We start from the raw sequence: 19,381 nt of genomic DNA, 5'->3' as shown, positions 1-19,381 counted from the left end.
GGGATTCTCCGCATGGGTGGTTAATCAGACTTTTGGAGATCAGCGTGGTGGAGGGGTGAGAGGGTGAAGAGATTATGATGATGATGATGATGATGATGATGATGATGATGATGATGATGATGATGGTGGTGGTGGTGGTGGTGGTGGTGGTGGTGGTGATTTCCTGGTTCCCCTGGTGGGAAGTGTGAAGTCATCGATCTGGCTCTGGGGCGGTGGAAATCCCTGGATAGATTGACAAGTTGTACAGACCATGCAGACATACATACATGTAAGCAACGGGCTGCATACTACGGCTCAAACACGACATCGAACTACTGGCACCCCCGAGTGGCCCTAGGATGTTTTACGCTGCAAGTGCATGACGGGGCTCCAGGAACTGGAACTGAAGCCTGAGGTGGAGGACAGTGATTGGTTGCATCATCTGGTGACCACTCAGTAGGTACTTAGTAGTGGTGTTGTTGTTCCTTGTCTGAATGGAAGCATCACTTTGAAAGTTTAAGAGGGAGGGGTGTGGAGGTGGATTAGTTTGTTCGGAGGAACCAGGTGATGGGAGTAGATTAGGAAGTTGGGGGGAGAACCTGAAGTTGGGAGAGTTGGGAGTATAAAGGATGGAGGGACTTTTAACTTATCTCTGACGGACTATTGGGTCCAGGTGTACAGTCGTCGGTATACTCGGGTTCAGGTCTGTACAGCGTGGCGGCGGTTGCTGGACTCGGCCTCATGGCAGCGGATCCAGCGATACGCTCGGATAAACCAGAAATGAGTGGATGAGGGAATGAATGAGAGGGATTATGTGATTGTGCTGGAGGGTGGTGATATAGGAGACGATCGGAGACGACGACCCGACCAGCTCAGTCGGAGGTAGGCAACACAGGAACGAACGGAAAGGCTTCGAGAAGGATGTTGGGCTGTGCGTCTGCAGTAGCGGACCTGCCGTGGGATGAATCGAGTAGTGCTCCGGCGGTGGTCACTTGAATGAGAACAGAGTATATACGTAGAGACTAGAGAGTCCATACTAGAGAGTATCTACTCTGTATCACCCCTCTCACGTTTCAATCTAGTATAGAGTTAGGGTATTGATCGGGACCCGATCGGAGTCCTCCTCCATTCCATCTCCACCGTGTCTCATCTCCTACAACTACGGCTTCATCCCCATCAGGCACGCACTGTCAGGCCGCCGTGCATCGTCACTGGCTCCAAGCCGGCGGCTGTGATTGCTGATTGCTGCTCCAGATTCAGTATTGGCATCCTTCATCCCGAGGCGGCTGGGGATTTCCTGTCCCCTACGTAAGGATCCGATTGTGCGTTCGCCGTTTCTTCCATCGGCCTTCCATTGGACCTGTTCCATCGGGCCCAGTCCTGCCAATCTCTTTCCCTCTTTTCTCCTCGCAACTCTTCATCACTCGGACTCCATTGCCATTCTGTTCTTTTCCCCATCCTCGGTCTCGTGGGCGGTGAATTCATCAGTCTCCTCCTCCACTCCACCTTTTCCCCATCATCACCATCATCATCATCCCATCTATGGATCAACTGATCGATTGGTGATATATTCATCCAATCCTCGGTCTCTCTTCCTGTGCCTTCAGCCCAACCAGCCTTGCAGCCGGGCGACACCTACTACTGAGTTAGTCGGTCTACTATCGACTCGTCTGCGCCCCCATTCGCCGTCTCCCCTTCCTCGTCATCCTTATTTGCCTGGGGTGCTCTTTATGCCCTCCTCTATCCCACTGCTTTGTCACTCCCTCTGTCGTTGACCCCCCAGTAGTAGCAACCTGACAACAACAGCAATATCTCTCGTCGTCACAGTTACAGTCATAAGAACCAGAACACCAGCAAATTCCCCCCTCCATATCGTCATTGTGCGACCAGTGGGACTCCCATTGCCTGGGCAAAAGCAGTGCCTGGCCAACAACCAACTCAAATTCTCACCGACTTCTTCAGGGACATTGCTTTCGTTTTATTTATTTATATCACTGAAATCCGAGTTTAAAAGTTTCTATTTTCTCTTCCGTTTCTTGAATCTGTTATTGCCCATTGGTCTACTTTAGCACCGATTCCAGTCGATTTTTTGCTTTTGGCCCCTGCTTTCTTTTTTCCTCGCTCGTCTCATCCACAGGCCTTAATTTTAATACTTCCCCCCCCTTTGCGTCACACCTGTGAGAATTTCACACAGGGTTACAGTCACTGCTGACCACAAGGATTCCGGCGCAATTCTTATGGACATCGCCATTCCATCCCCTTCGGGTGTTCCAGTCGTTCTCCGCACGACAGTTTAGCGATCGGGTCGAGCCGTATGGCCATCTCCATCGCCGACAGTTCTTGTAGCCCGACGAGGTCGCTGGGTCTGTTGTTGGACCCAGAAAAGGCCGACCTCCCCCGTCCCAAACAGAGCATGTGGCATCGCCTGGGCCTTCGCAAGTGGCTGGGCCGCGAGGATCGAGATTTCTCCTCACATTCCCCCGCCGGTGACGCTGCCCCCACTGCAAATAAACCCAGTTCTCCAGCCGCCCACAACAATCATAATGGTAATCAAAATCCGGGCGGCCAGACCGACAACCACAAACCTCACGCCCGCCTCAGCAAACCTCACGACCTCACGCGTCGCCTCTCCAGAAAGGTCGGAGTCGGTCTGCCCCGAGCCCCTACCTTCAAGCGCCAGAATTCCGAACGACGAGACAATCTGCTGCCCCCTGAGCCCGAACCCCGTCGCGCGGTGTCCGCCGACCGTCGTCGCGCCGTGAGTTCCCAGCGGTCCAGATCCCCACCGCCCACCGTGGACCCCAGACTATCCGCACCCGAGGTTCAGTGGCGCGAGGCCCCAAGCGAGACCACGGTCGAACGACTACCCGAAGCGAATGAGGACAGCGACTTCCACTCGGAATGGAACCCTTGCCCTGACGTGGCGGAAGCTCCCGAGGAGCTACCGGACGATACGCTCGAGATGGAATTGGAGAAGCGATGGATTTTGAACCTCAGCATGCATTTTCGGGATCGCTCGGAGCGGGAAAAGTTTTTCGTCACATATGCGGAGACCCCGACTCGATGGCGACGGGTCACCATCTCCTGCGATTATCGTGGCGCTCCCCCCGATTCTCTCGAACAAGACCTGCGGGAATTGCGGTACCAGCGCGACAAATGCGCCCGAATCTACGAATCGATCCGGGAATCGTTATCGGAAATTCAATTTTACGACACGGTGACGAACCTGAAGTTGGAGACCCGAGATGGACGCCTGCACGTCCACGTTACGGAAGACGTCAATGAGATCATCCCTTACCCTCCGGTTTCTTGCATCGGGCATTTGCCGCAGGCCCGACTGATTCCGGAGAACCAGCTTCATTTTGAGGCGCACTTATCCGGGTTTGTCTATAACGTCAACCTAGAGGGCAAGTCCTACATCAAGAAAGAAATCCCTGGCCCCGATACAGTAGATGAATTTCTGTACGAGATTAATGCGCTCCATGCTCTTCAAGGCACTCCTTATGTGGTTCAGGTAGAAGGAATCGTCGTCGACGACCAGGAGCAGGTGGTCAAGGGGCTTCTCATTGGCTTTGCGGAGAAAGGAGCGCTGGTCGACATCCTTTATGAAAACCGCGGCACCATTGCATGGGAACGGCGGGAACGCTGGGCGAGGCAGATCGTCCACGGGCTTTGCGAGATCCACGAGGCTGGCTACGTACAAGGAGATTTTACGCTTTCCAATATCGTTGTGGATGCCGACGATAACGCCAAGATCATTGATATCAATCGTCGGGGCTGTCCAGTGGGATGGGAACCCCCAGAAATTGCGGCGAAGATCGAGAGTAACCAGCGGATCTCGATGTATATTGGGGTCAAGACGGATCTCTTCCAGCTCGGCATGACTCTGTGGGCGCTGGCAATGGAGGAGGATGAGCCGGAGCGACAGCCGCGTCCTCTGATGCTAGATGAGGACGCGCGCGTACCGGACTACTACCGTAGGTTGGTCTCTATCTGCTTGAGTCCGTCTCCCCGACACCGACTGTCAGCCAAGGAGCTTCTGGGCATTTTCCCCCGCAGTATGTGGACTACGGAGCCATCTTTCCCTCGAATCCACCCCGCTCATACGGGCCTCGGCGTTGCCTTGCAAAATGGCGCTTTGCCGCCGTATGACCCTCGGGCGGCCTTTCTGTATCAGCACACGCGGCCTGTAGCCAACGGGGGTTCCTTTGACACTCAGCTGTCGCTGGATGACGCATACTCGTTACCGCAGGATGACAGTGATCTTGTGTCTTCGCCGGATAGAGAGCAATTCGATCCGCCCAAAGAGCAGCAAACCCGGACAATAGAAAGAGACCTGCTTGAGATTGAGCCATCTGCGGAGCAGCAAAGAAGAATACCATCGGTGAATGGGCTTCCACTTCAGCCGACGTTGAGAAGCGCCCAGGAACTTCGCCACTGTGTTTTTTCGAGCCCAAAGGAAGATGAGCTTGATCTGGATCCCAGCGTCAATGCGTTCTATCGACGGGCCTCAGTAGACCGCGCCACGGGTCAGATCCGATTGCCTGGAGAGCTTCCTGGGGGCGGTGATCAATACGCTAGCTCTTTGAATCGACATTCAAGAAGCAACCTATCAGACAATGGGAGATATCAGGAGTCTCCCTTGTCGTCAGCAGCCACTCAGTCTACGGACCTGTACCCGGCTCACTTGGGAGATCTGGGTCACGCGCTAATTGATGATGAACATTGGTCGGAAGAGCCGTCGCGCTCGGTGTCTTCCCTTTTGCATTCAATTCTCCCTATCAACCCGGCATCCAATCTCTCGGAGCAAAAACTGATCGACTCTGATGCGGACCGGTTTTCCCATCTGAACATTCGATCTGCCTTACGATACCCTCGCCAGGGCCTTCAAGAACCCACCGCGTATTTGAGTGACTCGCATTTACCCATCAACCCAGCCTTTACAGAGACGGCCTTGGCGCCCATATGACCCAAAGAATGTCCTCATTTCAGGCAGCCGTCACTTGTTCACACGTTGTCCATGGTTTGGAGTCTGAGGCATGGGACTGGACAGTGCGCGATACCCTGCGAGTTGCACTGTACAGATAGTTTTTAAGCGTTGCTTTCTTCAGCGGACATGATGGCGATTGGCGTTGATGACTTTCGGGTTTGCGTTGTTCTCACTTTTTCGTTTTCTTCCTTTTTTGATTACTACAGCGCAACCTCTAAAAGCCCAGGACTACCAGATTCTCTCTATCGCGATTGCGACCAATCTCAGGAACACGGCTGTCCAGCAGCGTGTGATTTCTCCACAACGTTCCATCTTGCTTTCACCCTACCTACCCTACCTACCCTACTTACGACTTACGACCGGTTGGATATTGTCTTTTGCGCGTTCACTCACAGTCCCATGTACACTGGTTGTTAATACTATTCTCCGCAGCAACTGTATTAATCAAGGATGATTTGAATGACTACTCCCTACACGTTCAGCCTCGATTAGGTTTAGAATATCCTCTAGTTTCTCATTTAATTTTACATCACCGTACTTTCCATCTTCTCCTCTTCATCATTCATCATCATCGTCATCAACATCATCACAATCATAACAACCCCATCTATCCACGCACCAAAACCTCCTCAAAACTCCTCTGCCACGGCCCCGCATCCCCGCCCAGCCCCCGTCCAATCAAAACAACCTTACACTGCGTCTTTGCATCCTGGGCGGGTTCTGAATCCCGGATTTCGAACACGTCTCGTACCGCTTGGATAATCTTGGTTGATCCGTCATTCAGCACCAGGATGCCTTTTAGGCGGTGGATGTCGAAGCTGCTGGGCCCGGATACTTCCGATGCGAGGGGCATGATGGAGTCCCAGAGGACGGATTGGAGCCAGGTGTCGATGTGGGTGACTTGGGAGGGGGTGATGGGTGGGGTGGTGATTGCGATGGTGGAGATGGCCTGTCGGGTTAGTATGTCGTTGTGTGGTGGTGTAGGGGGGTGAGAGGAATGGGATGGGGATGAACGCACCGGATCAAGATGACTATGACCTTTTTGAGCGAAATCGAGACTATCGAGATGATCGTATGCGTGCAGATCGAGCACTACGCCTTCGATCTTTGGGGTCTTGCTGTGGTCTGTGATGTGGATTTTGGCGGCGTTGTTGATGGCTGTGACGCGGTCTTTGACACGGGCGAGTTCGTCCTGCGTGACGAGGTCGGCTTTGTTGAGGATGATTACGTCGGCGTGGGAGATTTGCATGTGGGCCATGGAGAGGACGGGGCCGGAGTGCGAGTGCGAGTGCGAGTCAGTGTCAGCGTCAGCGTCGGCTCCATGGCTGGAGACGGTTTCTTCCAGGGTGGGCTCGTCCAAGAGATGGAGGATGTTTTTGGCGTCGACGAGCGTTACGATACCGTCGAGGTAGATGCTGCTGCCGAGGTTGTCGTCGACCCAGAAGACCGGGGCGATGTTGCCGGGGTCGGCGAGACCGGTGGTTTCAAGCAGGATGTAGTCGAATGCGCCGCGGCGTTCCATGAGGGATTCGATGGCCATGACGCCGTTGTCTCTGGTGTGGTTAGATGGGTGATTGGGAGAACATACAGGAAGGGGAGGAGTACTTGACGGAGCAGCAGATGCAGCCGTTGCCGACTTCCATCCATTCGGTCACTTCTTGACCGTCTTGGTTGACGGTTAGGGGCTTCTCGATGTCGGTTGCTGCAGGAGTCAGCTGTTGCTGTGAGTCTATGTTGTATGGCCTTACAGTCTCCGAATTCTACACAGTCTTAGCATCTAGTGGTCTATCAAGGTGTGCACTCACCGTTCATGATCACGGCAATCTTCTTGCCATGCTTTTCGGTGAGGATATAGTTCAACAGCGTGGTCTTGCCGGCTCCGAGATAGCCTTGACACGAGGTTAGTGTGGATCTACGGAGGATTGTTTTGCTGCTCTACAAGAGATCGATCTGCATGTGTCGCATCACATCATACCAGTCACAAGCGTGATGGGCACGCGGCTCTGAGCCGGCGTGTCCACTGACGTCGATGGCGCAAGGTCGGGGGCGGTGGAGACATCGACCAGCTGGGGTGGGGCATCTTCGTCGTCCATGTTGACACTTGACAAAAAGTATGAGTTCAAGGGTAGCAAGAGGGGATGCGGAGGTGAAGATGGGATGAGATGGAGGCAGTCGGGGAATGACGTTGCCCCAAGAGGCAGGCTAGGGCTTAGGGCACCGGGAGTCATGGGCGGCGAAGCCAACCAGGCCGATGCCAGTCATGGCGGCCCGTCCGGCCAGCTCCATCTTATCTCCTCCCAGCTCTGTTTATCCACTTCTCCAATTCTCGTCTCTCCTTTCTCCCCCCATTCCTCTCTTTTAATTCTCCCCGCTCGTGCCTGCGAATATACTCGCCATGGCTGCTGCGGGCGTCTCCCAGGCTACCTCCCCACGCCTGCCCAGTCCTCCCCCGTTCACGGAGGTCCAGATCGGGCCCAAATCGCCCTCGGTCGGCGAGTCCTTCGACCACGAGACCGAGCGATTGCTGGGCGCTTCACAGAATGCGGAGGATGGCTCGACGCGGAGGATCCGCCCGGGCACCAGGGCCGTTGACATGGCCTTTGGACCTCCTCTGATTCCTCTTTCCCAGGTACGACTGTAAACAGGCAGCTCCGTCCGATCCTTGCTCCGCTGACCCCAGCCCCCTTTCTACGATAGCTCGATTCCCCCTTTCAACTCCAGGAACACCTCAAAGCTTTATACAATCACTACACACGACCCGAAGGCACAGACACGGTAGTCCCCATTAGCCGGGAGGTCGCCATCCAGCTTGCGGAACCGCCGGACGGCGTCGACCGGTCGCTATGGCTCTACGAACTGTGTCGCTTCCTGACCATGAAGGTCAACAACCTCCTCATCGCCTTCTTCGCCGATTCACCCCCCTGCTCCGCCCAGACCTGCCCCGAAATGCGTGCATCTGAGTGGCAGTATCTCTGTGCTGTTCATGACCCGCCCAAATCCTGCTGCGCCATTGACTATTGCTGCCACACCCTCGATTGGGCCACGAATATCCTCACATCACCCAAGTACTTCCCCAGCCGGCTGACTCTCGGTTCGGAAACTGGCGGTGGCGCACAGGCCAGCATGAGACACCTGACCAACATCTTCCGTCGGTTGTATCGCATCTTCGCGCATGCCTGGTTCCAACACCGAGAAGTGTTCTGGCAGGTGGAGGGACACGACGGGCTGTATATCTTCTTCAAGACGGTCTGCGACATGTATAGTCTTATTCCGGAGGACAATTACACGGTGCCTGCGGAGGCCGAAGGCGTCGATGTCCAGCAGCCGGCGGCGCTGGAGCACACGGACGGGCGTCGGATGACGATCCTGCGCAAGGATAATGACTCGTTTGCGGCGTCGCTGGAGAACATTGAGCCGGCTTCCATCAGCACGGGAGCTACCACACGGCGCCACAAGAACAGCCCGTCGGTCAGCTCGAGTGTTACGACCATCAGCGAGGGTGCTGAGGATGACGAGCAGCCGAGACAGCAGGCCGTTGCGGCGGCAACAGCTGCGGTTGCTGCAGCAAATGCCGCTGCAGCTGCGTCTTCCCCTGCGGCGTCTGCTCCTGCTCCTACTCCTGCCCCTCCCCCTGCTGCTGCTCCAGAGCCCGAGCCCGAGCCAACACCGGAGGTCAGTGTGGCGCAGGCGTCCGAGCCGGAGCCGGCAGCTGACAGCAACGGGTCTAAGATTACTGTTTCCGAGGTTCATGCCGAGGACGAGGAGGCTGCTCCGGAGTCGACAGAGAAGCTGGAACCGGAACCAGCGGAGCCCGAGACCAAGGTCGAAGCGGAACCGGCGGCTGAAGCTGAGGCAGAAGCTGAGGCGAAAGCTGAAGATGAAGCCCCTGTAGAGGTTTCAGAGACTGAGGCTGCAAAGCCCGAAGCAGAGTCGGAAGCAAAGCAACCCAGCGAGGAAGCGCCGGCGGAAAGCGAGGCGCAGGCGTAGCACTCATTTCTTTCTGATCTCTTCTGACATGATGCCATGTGTCGATACCACGGTTGTAATATGTCTTGCGTGACGGACGGCATGTTAGACGGGCCTGATGTAATATACGACTCGAGCGAGTTAATGATACCCTTAATGTGTGGTGCAGTATTCTGTAGGTGATGCTGACTCCAGTACTCCGTAGTGAAGCTAACTCCGGGTAACTCCGATCGATATCGATAGTGACGATCGTCTCCACAGTCGTAGCTTGCCATTCCTGCCTGCTTCTGCCAACCACTCCACTGCACATACCACTCCCTGTACATATCATTGTCATTGCACATACCTATACCCATTCACATATCACAATTCACTGTATCAACATCTACATGTCCACCACCACCAACACCCCCAGCATCAACAGCACAACCATGTCCATCCCCCCCTCGATATCCCACATCCTCAAAGCCGGTCCCATCCACTTCGGACCCTTTCTCGTCACCACCCAGGTATCCCCATGCCTCCCTACCCCCCCAAACCACCCCACTAACCAACCCCCTCCCCTCTGACAAAAAAAACAGGTCTTCCACCTAACACCCCACACCTACGCCCTGGTAAACCTCAAACCCATCCTCCCAGGGCACGTCCTAATCTCCCCCCGCCGAGTGGTCCCCCGAGTAACCGACCTCACCCCCACCGAAACCTCCGACCTGTTCCTCACGGTCCGACGCGTGGCGCGCATGATCGAGCGGGTGTATGGCGCCTCGAGTCTGAATATTGCGATCCAGGATGGGGTGGATGCGGGACAGAGTGTGCCGCATGTGCATGCGCATGTGATTCCCAGACGGAGGGGGGATTTGGATGCTAGGGGGGGTGTGGATGCCGTTTATGAGTTGTTGGATGGGGAGGAGGGGGATTTGAGGGGGGGTTTGGGGGCGGGTGGGGATGGGAATGGGGGGAGGGGGAGGAGGTTTCCGAAGGTGGATGATGAGGGGAGGGTGGCGAGGGGGATGGAGGAGATGGAGGGGGAGGCGTGGATGTTGGCGAGGGAGATGGAGAGGGAGGTGGAGGTTGGTGAGTAGGTTTGATGTATTTAATAAAAATGTTGGTATGGTTATGGTGTAGTATAGAAGGTATGTATGATGTCTATTGCTAGTCTAGAGAATTAACACAGCCTAACGCCGCACGCAGCATCCGAAAACATATCCGTTCGTCCATCCATGTCCACATCCACAGTTATAAACATAACGCCATATATGTATGTGTATCACATCATGCAGTCTTGCTCTTCCAGAATGCCTCCCGCTCCTGCAACACCGTCGCCGCCCACTCCTTCGTCTCCGGGAGTTGGACCTTGCTCGCGACGTGGCAAAACTCGGTCAGATCGATGCCGTTGGCACGCTCGTACTCCACCATCTGCAGCAGCAGCTCCATCTTGTCGACATCATGAACGAACTGCGCCTCCAGCGTCTCATTGGCCTCGTACTCGTTGAACACCTTCAGGATCTCCTGACCCGTCAGCATGCCACCCGGCACGCCGCCCAGGAGGTTGTTGGCAATGTAATCCATGACTGCGGCCTCGCGACGCGCCTTCTCGGGCTTGTCGACCTTGTCCACGGGGGTGATGTCGCCGACAAGAGACTCGGCCATATCGTGGACCAAGGCCATCTTCATGCAGTGTGGTAGGTTGAGGCGGGAGGCCAGCGAGGGCGGTGCGAACATGGTCATCACCGACATGCGGTACATGTGGTCGGAGATGGATTCGCCAGAGTTGATGCCGAACCGGCGCCAGCCTTCACGCTTGGTGGTCTTGAGACGCTCGAGGAGGTGGAAGAAGGGGATCGGCGACGCGGAGTTCTCCTCCGGGGGGTGGGGGAGGGTGCTCAGGACTGGGGTTAGTGACTGTTAGCTGCTGGCTGGCTGAACGTGCGTGATGGAGGGGTGGGGGGCTCACCGGACTGAGTGGTCCAGAGGGGATTGGAGGGGTTTTCAGAACCCATGTTGAGAGGATAGATGAAGAGTGGAGAGTAGAAGAAAATATCAAGGGATAAGAAAGAAATCAAATGAAATTGACACAGGCTGAGAGGGAAGAAAAGAGGAAGAGAGAAGAGGAGAAGAGAAACTGCGGGGAGAAAAGCGGTCGGATTGGTTGGACCAGTCAGCGGATCGCCATTAACTAGTGACTTCAGAGTTGGGGATCTCCTCGTTCCATCTCCTCTCTCCGTGTTTTATGCTCGGCTCGTCTCGTGGCTGTACAGTGTACACGGGTATGTCTAACATTGACGACTATAATATTATATCTACTGACACCCTCAGGTGAACATGCAGTCGCGAACCCCTCGCCTCAAACCGCCCTCCCCCAACTGGGCCCCTCAGCCTCCCCTCTCCGTCTTTGTCCGCAACCTCCAACTCCTCCAGCTCGATCGGCACGATGACTGGCCTCACATCTCCCTCCGCACCCTTGCAGACACGTCGCAGAACCAGCGCCAGCGTGTGAGGGCCATTGAATGGGCGCTATACCATCTTGTCGCCCTCTGGGACCCCAGCACCGCTCGGGATGTATGGCCTCCGTCCCCCTCTGCCTTGGTGCCCGACTGACGGCCGCAGAAACTCCGTCCGTTCTTCCCTCCGCTCGAGCCCCTACAGTCGGTTAATCTGCGCGCCGCCTTGTTCCGCGTGCTCTCCGATTTAAAGAAACAGGGGGATCTGGGCAAGGAGGTCATTCTCCGCAAGTCAATGTTGGATGACTGCCGGGGGGAGAAATTCGAGGAACTGCTGGCCGTCTTCTCCACCGCTGTGCTGCGGAAGACCCTGGTCGCTTCTTCAGATCCCGGCCTGCAAAATGTGGCCATGAGACTCTCCCTGGCCCCGGGCCTGACTCGCGAGGAATACCAGCTCATGCTTCCCCTCGTGCTGGCTCACCGTGTCTCCCTTAATCAGATCGGGGAGCGTCGCAAAAAAGCCCAGGACACCCAGGAAAGGTTCGCCCACTTGCTGGAGCTCAAGAAGCTACAGCTCGACGAACGGGCCAAGGAAAACCGCCCTCAACTCCCTGACAATGGCGCCGACGTTGATGCCCTGGCCCGTGACTTCAAAGAGAGCTGGTTGGGCCGTGAAGACTGGGCCGATGCCCTACTTCACGGCGGTGCTCAGGGCAGTAACGACGCCTTTCTAGAGCTTTCTTTTGATGCTGCCTGGACGAAAGCCAAGGAGTCCACCGTGGACGGTCTCCGGGCGAACACATCCCCCGATCTGCTTGTCGATCTAGAATCTCGCGTCTTCCGCCAGCGAGCCCGGCTGCAGCGCTGGCGCCAGTACAGCGCCTCTATGCGCAAGCATGACCGGGTAGAATCGACCAGCTCCAGGTCCCAGCCGCTCGTCTTCCGAGAGCACCAGGCACTCACCGTCGCCAGCATCTCCAAGGCCGTACGGCAGCCGGTGGAGCGTGCATCTCCTAAGGCAGACGACCGGGCGCTGCTCTTCTCCATGAACGAGGCCCTGGCCCGGATCAACGGCCGGTCTGCCGCGCGTCACCGCCACACCAAGAGCGAGTCTCGGACACGCAACACCACAGCAGTGCCGTCTTCACTTTCCGCTGAAAGACATCCATCTTCCCCTACCGACGAGCAAGATACGCCCCGCCCATCCACAAGGACACCTTCGCCCCCAACTCCAGAATCTCAATCCAGCCTCCCATCCTTCTCAACCACCCAAGCCCCAGAACGCCCCCCATCTCCCTCCGAACCACCCAGCCGATTCACCCTCGTCGAACGAACCCGCAAATCCATGTCCCTCATCCCACCACCCACCAACACCCGACCACGAGAAAGCTTCCGATCCCATCGCCCCCGTCCCTCATACCCAGTGAACCAGTTCGAAACGCCCCAGAAACCGCACCCCATCCCCAGGGCCTCCACGCCACGCGACCAGCTGTTCGACGACGAAGCCGACTACGCCAGCGTCTTCAAGTCGCGGCCCCGCGTGGCACTCAGCCCGGTTGCGTCGCCCGCAGTGCATATCAGTCCGATTGGCGATTTTGATCTAGGCGCCGACGAGGACGTTGATCTGGATGAGCTAGGCGAAGGAGACGAGTATGCACAGGATACCCCGTTAGCGTCGAGACGGCGGGTACTGTGAGACTCACGTTGGTTTTCATTCATTTCATTCTTATACTTAATATTCATGTTTATACCCTACCGCTACTACCACGATTAATGTTTATAGATCAACTGAAGCAAGCAGTACATGATGCAAAGTACACGAAATAGCATTATTATCCCATCATTAATACTATCATCATATCTAATTATCTCCTTATCATTACCATTACCAAGTTCCATTCTATACCTCATACATACCACCAACACCAGACATAGTGACCAACTCTAAAAACCAACACAAAACTCCAAATGAAAAGACAACTACCTACCACCACGTCGTCTCCGTCTCCGCGTCCTCGGCGGCTCATACTCCGGCTCTGAACCATCCGAATCCGGGATCTCGATTGGCGGGGAAGACAGATCATCCGAGTCGGAACTCAATGAGATGGGACCATCATCGTCTGAATCCTCAATCTCGGTATTCGCAGTCCGAGTTTGCGATGCGGGTGGCTGCTGTGGTTGCAAATAACGGGAATGGTTATGTTCGTGGTGATCCACGATCAAGCCCCCATTATCAGCAGCATCGCCCTCGCCAGGGAGAAGGAATCCACCGCCTTGGTCTGCGGAGTCGTTATTGTCTTCGCCCGGGAGGAGAAATCCACCACCGTGGTCGGTAGGATTCTCGTCTTCGTCGGGGCGGGGGAAGCCTCCGCCTGGATGGGCAGAGTCGGTATCATGCTCCGATGGGTGAGGGGTAGGTATAGATGTAGGCAACCGGTCCCGACGATTCGTAAACGGGTTATGGAGATCGCGCTCCTGATCGCCCGAACCACCGTACTCGTCGCGGACGCGCTGCGCAATGCGCAACCCGAAGAGAAACTTCCGCCAGGTTTGGAGAATACGTGCTTCTGCTTTGCGTTGTTCGCGCTTCCGTTTCTCGGCGTCGTCGGCACGCCAGGCGTCTTTCACGAGGGCCTCGTTCTCGGCGGCGACGACGACGCCTTGGATGACGGGGACGGCCATTTTGGAACCGAACTCGAAGCCCGTGACGGCTTCGGCGTAGTCGATGCCGAGTTTCTTGCAGACGCGGACGGTGCCGGGCCAGGGGATGTGGGCGGCGCCGCGCGGGACCATGCTCGGGACGAAGCAGTCGATGTTGCCGTAGTCGTTTTTGGGGATGATGCCGTCGCGGATCGGGGGTGGGATGATGTATTCGGTTTGGTGTTTGGCGTAGAGTCCCTGTTTGGGCTTTTGGCCGTTTTCGCGCTCGAATTCATCGACTTCGCGCTTGCGGAGGAGCGTGACGGCGCGGATGGGGACGTGTTTCAGTGGGGGTTCGCCGGGTTTGATTTGGCGGCCTTCTTTGTGCCAGCTTTCGGCGGATTGGCATTTCAGGACGTCTTTGCGTCGGAAGACTTTTTCTTCTTTGGCTTTGGCGCCCTTGCCGGTGGTGAAGGTGCGGACGTGCTGGGCGCCGGGTTTGAGGGCTTCTTCGCGGCGGAGGAAGCGTTCGAGGACGAACTCGGTGGATGTGCGTAGACTTTGCAGGGTGTCGCCTTCTTTGGCGGCTTTGCGTTCCGGCTGGTTGGGGAGGAGGTCCTTGGCGTCTTCGATCTCGTCGACGGTGGTGCGCTGGGAAGGGGCGCGTTGGTAGACGCGAAAGATCACGCGGAACCAGTCGATTTCGTAGAACTGGCCTTTGCGCCCTGGTACGGGGATCTTCTCGACGGGCATTCGGTAGCCCTTGGTCTTCCCCGGCCAGGTGCGGCGTCGGAGATAGCGCGTGGTGACATCTTTGGCGGTCTTGTCTGCGGAGTACGCGATGACGTAGCAGATGACTTGCTTGGCTTTTTCAGCTTTGACACCGCGCGGCTCAAAGGCCGCCTGTAGGTCGGGTGTGGTGGCTACCGGGTTGCGGAGGACCAGCGGGTCGACGGGGATGATCTGATGAGTGATGGGCGAGGCCACCTCGGTCCAGTAGATGGGGAAGGGCGGGTCCTTGTCGTATCCACGGGGATTCTTGCTGCGGGGGTTGGCGTCTTCACTGCTGTCGGACTCGGAATCAACCGCGTCTTCGGTCTCTGCATTCTCCGTCGTAGGCTCCGTGTCTGCGCGCGCTTTGGTCGTGTAGGTCTCGGACTTGGTCCAGCCGAAACCCAGGGGCTGCAGACTGGCGACCAGTCGGGCTTCAATGTCGAGAGCACGCAGCAGCGCGGTGAACAGCTGGGCGCCTACATCTCGCGAGCCCTGCATGTTCTCTGCAGCCTGCCGGAACTCTTCGATACCAGCGATCCTCTCCCCGTGTTTCTCAGGGTCGTGGTCGTCCTTGTGGAAGGAGGTAATCTGAGCCTCCAGTTGCGCCATGGGGCGGTACCCGTGTTTCCGTAGGCCTGGAGCGGTGATCTTGAACCGGCTCTTCCAGTAGGCGACCAGGACTTTGAGGAGGAGGATGATAGGATCTCCGCCGCTCATATCAGGTTTCCCAGGTTCCATACGCGACGAGCCTTCAGCCCAATCCCGGTCAGACTGGCGACGCTGTTTCCCTTTGCCTTTCTTCGACTTTTTCGCGGGCGGTGGTTCTGGTATTTCGAGTCCGGATGCGATGCGCCATTTCTTCACTTCCTCGCGAATAGGTGGGAAGAGTTTGCGACGGAGGATCTCGTGGACCTGCGAGTCGTTGGCCCAGGCATTGCGAATGGCGTTGTGATGAAGCAGAAACTGCACATGCAAACAATGGGTCTGGATGCGGATCTGGCGTTCAATCTTGGACGGGGCTTTTTTGCCTTCGAGAAGGTCGGACAGATGGATCTCGTTCTTGTCTAGGGTCAACTCGAGATCCTGGTGCTGGTCGCGCGTGAGGATGGAAGGCGTCATTGGGGTGGCGCTAGCAGGATTGGACTCGATGGCGTCCTCCCAGTCCACCTCCTCGGAGTCGCTGCTTTCTTCAGATCCATTGTCTCCCTGAGCAATCTCCTCTGGCACATCGCTTAGGGAAGATTCGGAGTCGGTGTCGGGGACGACGGCGGCGATGGAGGGCGTCGCATGATGACGTTTGGCAGCGGGCGGATCCTCGGAGGAGAGACGCTTGCGGGGGACGAAGGGGGGCATACACGCAGAGATTGAATTGAGCTGGAAGAAAGAGGTAAAAGCGAAGACACGAGGAAAGGTTGTTGGAGTGAAAAGTTGGGTGATGGAAGAAAGTCGAAGAAAGGCGTGATTATTGGATGGTCGCCTCGAGTCTCGGCTTCTCCGCGTCTCCAGATCCTCCCCCACCTCATCTCTCCATCTTACATAGTACTCTCATCCTACAAAACTATTTTATTCATCTTCTATTAAGAACTACGTCTACAAAGTGACCATGTCAGCTACGATGGATGCCGCACGCCGCTTCTTCTTGTCGCCGCAGTTTGCCGTGGCGGGAGCCAGCAACGATCGCAGCAAGTTTGGCTACAAGAGTAAGTCTGCTATCTAACTAATTCATCACTGCTTCAACTGACCAGCAGTCTTTGCTTGGTATCACCAACACTCTCTGCCCGTCATTCCCCTTAACCCCCGCGCCCCCGAGATCGAACTGCCGTCACAGCAGTACCAGACGGTGCCCTCGCCCCGCGCCTTGCCCAACCCCGACCAGACCTCACTCTCCATCGTGACGCCTCCCCCAGTGACTCTCGCCCTCCTCAAGGAGGCCCACAGTGTGGGGGTCCCCGCGGTCTGGCTGCAGCCCGGCACCTACGATCAGAGCGTGCTGGACTTCTTGGAGGGCCATTTTGCGACGACGGTGGTGGGCGATGGGGGAAGAGGCGGCGAGGGCTGGTGTGTGCTGGTGGATGGTGAGGAGGGGTTGCGAGCCGCTAAGCGGGAGTGGAAGGCTCAGCTGTAGATACTATCCACTAGATAACTAGTTGATTGAATTTAATTTATCATGTAATGAAGCATGTTTGGCGGTGAGAGTGAAGTGGAGCAAAAAGAACGCAAAAAGAAGAAAGAAAGAGGGAGGCTGGCGGTTGTTGGGGAAATCCGCGATCCGCCTTGGATTTTGCCTGCTTTTTTCGCCTTCTCCTCATCTGCTTTTCTTCCCTCCTTCTCTTCCTCCTTCACCCCCAACATTATCTGCATCTCCCACGTTCTTTTCCTCCCATCTTATGCAACCCTGCCACCCTTCCTCGAACGATGCCCGCCAGTCCGTTCTCCCTCGACGCCCCCATCCCTCCGCATCTTGACCTGGCCGGTGCTCGTTCGCAACTGTTCCAAGTGCCGCCCACCCCCTCGGCCTCATCCGCCTTGTATCGCTCCATTTCCATCCCCAACCGCAAGAGATCCCGCCCTGAGGTTGAGAATCGCTCCTGGCTGGACATCGATGCTCCCACCACCCGAATCCCCTCATTTTTCTCCCCAGATGATTATCTTCCCGGGGTGGATGACATCTCTGCCGATCTCGACTACCGCCCCAGTCGGTATCGCAATCCCCCGCGCCCCATCACCCTCGATGACAGCATCGAGTCCCTCAGTGAAGCCGCAGGCATCCGCCGGAAACGCAGTCGTCCGGACCCGTCGTTGATCGCGGCCTCTCCCCTCACTTCGCCCCTCCATCACAATGAAAAGATGACCCCCAGCGGCGAGGCTTCTCCGCAACTGGCTCCGGTCCGCTGGAGTCGGGCGGTGCTCGGCGTGGTCGGCAAAGTCTGGGACTTTTGCTGGGGGGGAGCCTTTCGGGGTTTCTATGCGGGAGGCGGTCGAGGCTATACCATGACCGCGGAGGATGTATCACTGCCGCTACCCGCCCCATCGACTGAAAAGGAAAACTTCATCTTTGCCCCGACCCCTCAGCCCCAACAAGGTCCTGCCAGTCCTCTGCCCGGCAAGTATCCGGACGAGGACGATCTCAACCGCAGCTGGGTCATGGTCTCTGCCCGCGAAGGATTCGGGGACGAAGCCAGCCCATCGCAGCGCCGGCGAGTTCATCGCCGGACCCCAGCACATGCCCACAGCCGCCGGCGGTCGCAGGGTAAGCGCACGCTGATGACGCCGCACGCGCCGTCCATGCCGACCCGGGCACAGTTCTCGACGCCGGCCAAGCCGCGGGAGAGCCCCGTCTCGGTGGAGACGCAGCGCTACATGGCGCAGAAGCGACGCATGGAGCGGGAGGAGGATGCCAGTCTCGCGCGGTTGAACCGCCAGCTTCAAGCGATGATCAAAGAGGGCCAGCAGGCGCTGGGAACTCGCGTGGAGGTGAACGACCTGGATATGGAGGATTAATGCGTTTGAACTTGTCTTATTGGACCTGATACCCTTCGTTGAACCTACGAACCTCTTGATGATGGCGACGCTCGTTACGACTGACGAATAATGACTGCGTGCCTCGTTTACTGGCACGCGTGCTACGATATTGTTATAGCTAGCTACTAGGCAGAACCACAGAATATGGATATTGTAACTGCATCAATCATTGAATCATTGGCTTTACTTGATTATGGGTTTCCGGCTTCAGCTCCAGCTCCCGCCCCAGCACCTGCTCCTTCTCCAGCTCCAGCATCAGCACCCCCCGCCGACTCATCCTGAGTCGGATTGGGATTCAAAAACGGCAACTCGACGGTCGACAAGAAGCCAGCAAGACCTCCTTCGCGAGCTATTCCATCGAGGAGATCGGAGCCTTGGAATCGGGCGACTTTGGTGGTGGACTGTTGATGTTAGTTTATACCTTTGATTATCGGTAGGGTAGGGTAGAAGAGGGGAGGGTGGGGTAGGTATGGTAGGGTAGAGCAGGGTAGGGGGCATGTAACGTACGGGAATCGGTAGCGCTACACTCGCGGTGATGAGAGCGAGGGTGGCTGTTGTGGTGAGGGAGAACTTCATTGTGATTTTGTGATATAGTTTTCTGGAGTGGGTTTTGTTAGATATTTTGGTGGTGGGTTGGTTTGGGGATAAGGGATTGGGATTAGGGTAGGGGGGCGTACATTATTCCTTTGGTGGTTAAAGGGTATGATTGTAGAGAGAAAGGACTGAATGAGTGTATTATAAATGATCAATGATCAACGCAGCACAAACCAGACGAGAACCAGCCAAGGACCGACCTGGATGAAATGAAAATGAATGAAGATGAAGACGAAGATGAAGAAGAGAAGAGGCAAGAGGGATAATATATCTTTTCCCTTTCCCATGATCATCAAGGGCTAGGTACCAGAAGGGAATGGCAGGGAATGAATGGTATGCTACACGTCTACTGGAGGCTTGTTTCTGGTGTTACGATCCCTTGATTGGGAGGGGACGCGATGCGTACATTCTTGGTGTCCGGGGATTGACTCCGTAGATAGGGAGTAGGGATTGGGGGTGGTGGCTGAGATAAATT

At 56.2% G+C, this 19,381-nt stretch overlaps 11 protein-coding genes across 11 annotated transcripts; 7 read left to right on the top strand and 4 right to left on the bottom strand.

Moving 5' to 3' along the window:
• The first annotated feature begins 1,923 nt into the window (after positions 1–1,923).
• On the top strand, positions 1,924–5,031 carry BO80DRAFT_141748 (protein kinase family protein). Its single transcript, XM_025713694.1, has one exon. It carries the CDS (start codon positions 2,294–2,296, stop codon positions 4,946–4,948), a length of 2,655 nt encoding a protein of 884 aa, XP_025573564.1. The 5' UTR covers positions 1,924–2,293; the 3' UTR covers positions 4,949–5,031.
• Positions 5,032–5,499, top strand: BO80DRAFT_141794 (uncharacterized protein). Its single transcript, XM_025713695.1, has one exon. It carries the CDS (start codon positions 5,115–5,117, stop codon positions 5,421–5,423), a length of 309 nt encoding a protein of 102 aa, XP_025573563.1. The 5' UTR covers positions 5,032–5,114; the 3' UTR covers positions 5,424–5,499.
• Positions 5,438–7,115, bottom strand: BO80DRAFT_503517 (CobW family GTP-binding protein). The gene is made up of 6 exons (XM_025724386.1): positions 6,945–7,115; positions 6,775–6,858; positions 6,718–6,729; positions 6,575–6,671; positions 5,988–6,522; positions 5,438–5,918 (listed from the first exon to the last, which is right to left on the bottom strand). Exons 1-6 carry the CDS (start codon positions 7,060–7,062, stop codon positions 5,577–5,579), a joined length of 1,188 nt encoding a protein of 395 aa, XP_025573562.1. The 5' UTR covers positions 7,063–7,115; the 3' UTR covers positions 5,438–5,576.
• Positions 7,116–7,270: 155 nt separating this feature from the next.
• BO80DRAFT_411010 (Mob1 family protein) lies at positions 7,271–9,099 on the top strand. The gene is made up of 2 exons (XM_025717951.1): positions 7,271–7,598; positions 7,667–9,099. Exons 1-2 carry the CDS (start codon positions 7,365–7,367, stop codon positions 8,954–8,956), a joined length of 1,524 nt encoding a protein of 507 aa, XP_025573561.1. The 5' UTR covers positions 7,271–7,364; the 3' UTR covers positions 8,957–9,099.
• A 267-nt stretch (positions 9,100–9,366) lies between these two features.
• BO80DRAFT_359815 (HIT family protein) lies at positions 9,367–10,017 on the top strand (the record flags this gene model as incomplete). Its single annotated transcript, XM_025715942.1, has 2 exons — positions 9,367–9,444; positions 9,517–10,017. 2 exons carry the CDS (start codon positions 9,367–9,369, stop codon positions 10,015–10,017), a joined length of 579 nt encoding a protein of 192 aa, XP_025573560.1.
• A 39-nt stretch (positions 10,018–10,056) lies between these two features.
• BO80DRAFT_466414 (HD domain-containing protein) lies at positions 10,057–11,177 on the bottom strand. The gene is made up of 2 exons (XM_025722783.1): positions 10,890–11,177; positions 10,057–10,824 (listed from the first exon to the last, which is right to left on the bottom strand). Exons 1-2 carry the CDS (start codon positions 10,933–10,935, stop codon positions 10,208–10,210), a joined length of 663 nt encoding a protein of 220 aa, XP_025573559.1. The 5' UTR covers positions 10,936–11,177; the 3' UTR covers positions 10,057–10,207.
• BO80DRAFT_495041 (uncharacterized protein) lies at positions 11,161–13,197 on the top strand. Its single transcript, XM_025723923.1, has 3 exons — positions 11,161–11,202; positions 11,252–11,494; positions 11,543–13,197. The coding sequence occupies exons 2-3, from the start codon at positions 11,258–11,260 to the stop codon at positions 13,070–13,072; spliced, it is 1,767 nt and encodes a 588-aa protein (XP_025573558.1). The 5' UTR covers positions 11,161–11,202; positions 11,252–11,257; the 3' UTR covers positions 13,073–13,197.
• Positions 13,198–13,220: 23 nt separating this feature from the next.
• BO80DRAFT_426765 (Rad4 family protein) lies at positions 13,221–16,221 on the bottom strand. Its single transcript, XM_025719851.1, has one exon. The coding sequence runs from the start codon at positions 16,141–16,143 to the stop codon at positions 13,357–13,359; it is 2,787 nt and encodes a 928-aa protein (XP_025573557.1). The 5' UTR covers positions 16,144–16,221; the 3' UTR covers positions 13,221–13,356.
• A 172-nt stretch (positions 16,222–16,393) lies between these two features.
• On the top strand, positions 16,394–17,020 carry BO80DRAFT_410996 (CoA-binding protein; the record flags this gene model as incomplete). Its single annotated transcript, XM_025717950.1, has 2 exons — positions 16,394–16,490; positions 16,539–17,020. 2 exons carry the CDS (start codon positions 16,394–16,396, stop codon positions 16,913–16,915), a joined length of 474 nt encoding a protein of 157 aa, XP_025573556.1. The 3' UTR covers positions 16,916–17,020.
• Positions 17,021–17,205: 185 nt separating this feature from the next.
• Positions 17,206–18,291, top strand: BO80DRAFT_446788 (uncharacterized protein; the record flags this gene model as incomplete). The annotated part of the gene is made up of 1 exon (XM_025721569.1): positions 17,206–18,291. One exon carries the CDS (start codon positions 17,206–17,208, stop codon positions 18,289–18,291), a length of 1,086 nt encoding a protein of 361 aa, XP_025573555.1.
• Positions 18,292–18,400: 109 nt separating this feature from the next.
• On the bottom strand, positions 18,401–19,215 carry BO80DRAFT_426764 (uncharacterized protein). The gene is made up of 3 exons (XM_025719850.1): positions 18,990–19,215; positions 18,820–18,910; positions 18,401–18,713 (listed from the first exon to the last, which is right to left on the bottom strand). Exons 2-3 carry the CDS (start codon positions 18,886–18,888, stop codon positions 18,504–18,506), a joined length of 279 nt encoding a protein of 92 aa, XP_025573554.1. The 5' UTR covers positions 18,889–18,910; positions 18,990–19,215; the 3' UTR covers positions 18,401–18,503.
• Between the last annotated feature and the right edge of the window lie 166 nt (positions 19,216–19,381).

The sequence above is a fragment of the Aspergillus ibericus genome (genome assembly GCF_003184845.1).
Source record: "Aspergillus ibericus CBS 121593 unplaced genomic scaffold BO80scaffold_30, whole genome shotgun sequence".
NCBI lineage: Eukaryota > Fungi > Ascomycota > Eurotiomycetes > Eurotiales > Aspergillaceae > Aspergillus > Aspergillus ibericus.
Note: the sequence above shows the minus strand (reverse complement) of the source record. Positions and strands in the feature narration are given on the sequence as shown.

What these genes read in the sequence shown, in the direction of transcription:
- BO80DRAFT_141748 (XM_025713694.1), top strand. Translation starts at nt 2,294, where the DNA reads ATGGCCATCTCCATCGCCGACAGTTCTTGTAGCCCGACGAGGTCGCTG.
- BO80DRAFT_141794 (XM_025713695.1), top strand. Translation starts at nt 5,115, where the DNA reads ATGACTTTCGGGTTTGCGTTGTTCTCACTTTTTCGTTTTCTTCCTTTT.
- BO80DRAFT_503517 (XM_025724386.1), bottom strand. Translation starts at nt 7,062, where the DNA reads ATGGACGACGAAGATGCCCCACCCCAGCTGGTCGATGTCTCCACCGCC. An exon ending in GCCCATCACGCTTGTGACTG is followed by an intron (nt 6,859 to 6,944) that starts GTATGATGTGAT and finishes CCTCGTGTCAAG; the next exon opens with GCTATCTCGGAGCCGGCAAG. An exon ending in GTCATAGTCATCTTGATCCG is followed by an intron (nt 5,919 to 5,987) that starts GTGCGTTCATCC and finishes CTAACCCGACAG; the next exon opens with GCCATCTCCACCATCGCAAT.
- BO80DRAFT_411010 (XM_025717951.1), top strand. Translation starts at nt 7,365, where the DNA reads ATGGCTGCTGCGGGCGTCTCCCAGGCTACCTCCCCACGCCTGCCCAGT. An exon ending in CTCTGATTCCTCTTTCCCAG is followed by an intron (nt 7,599 to 7,666) that starts GTACGACTGTAA and finishes TTTCTACGATAG; the next exon opens with CTCGATTCCCCCTTTCAACT.
- BO80DRAFT_466414 (XM_025722783.1), bottom strand. Translation starts at nt 10,935, where the DNA reads ATGGGTTCTGAAAACCCCTCCAATCCCCTCTGGACCACTCAGTCCG. An exon ending in CCTCTGGACCACTCAGTCCG is followed by an intron (nt 10,825 to 10,889) that starts GTGAGCCCCCCA and finishes CACTAACCCCAG; the next exon opens with TCCTGAGCACCCTCCCCCAC.
- BO80DRAFT_495041 (XM_025723923.1), top strand. Translation starts at nt 11,258, where the DNA reads ATGCAGTCGCGAACCCCTCGCCTCAAACCGCCCTCCCCCAACTGGGCC. An exon ending in ACCCCAGCACCGCTCGGGAT is followed by an intron (nt 11,495 to 11,542) that starts GTATGGCCTCCG and finishes TGACGGCCGCAG; the next exon opens with AAACTCCGTCCGTTCTTCCC.
- BO80DRAFT_426765 (XM_025719851.1), bottom strand. Translation starts at nt 16,143, where the DNA reads ATGCCCCCCTTCGTCCCCCGCAAGCGTCTCTCCTCCGAGGATCCGCCC.
- BO80DRAFT_426764 (XM_025719850.1), bottom strand. Translation starts at nt 18,888, where the DNA reads ATGAAGTTCTCCCTCACCACAACAGCCACCCTCGCTCTCATCACCGCG. An exon ending in GTGTAGCGCTACCGATTCCC is followed by an intron (nt 18,714 to 18,819) that starts GTACGTTACATG and finishes TAACATCAACAG; the next exon opens with TCCACCACCAAAGTCGCCCG.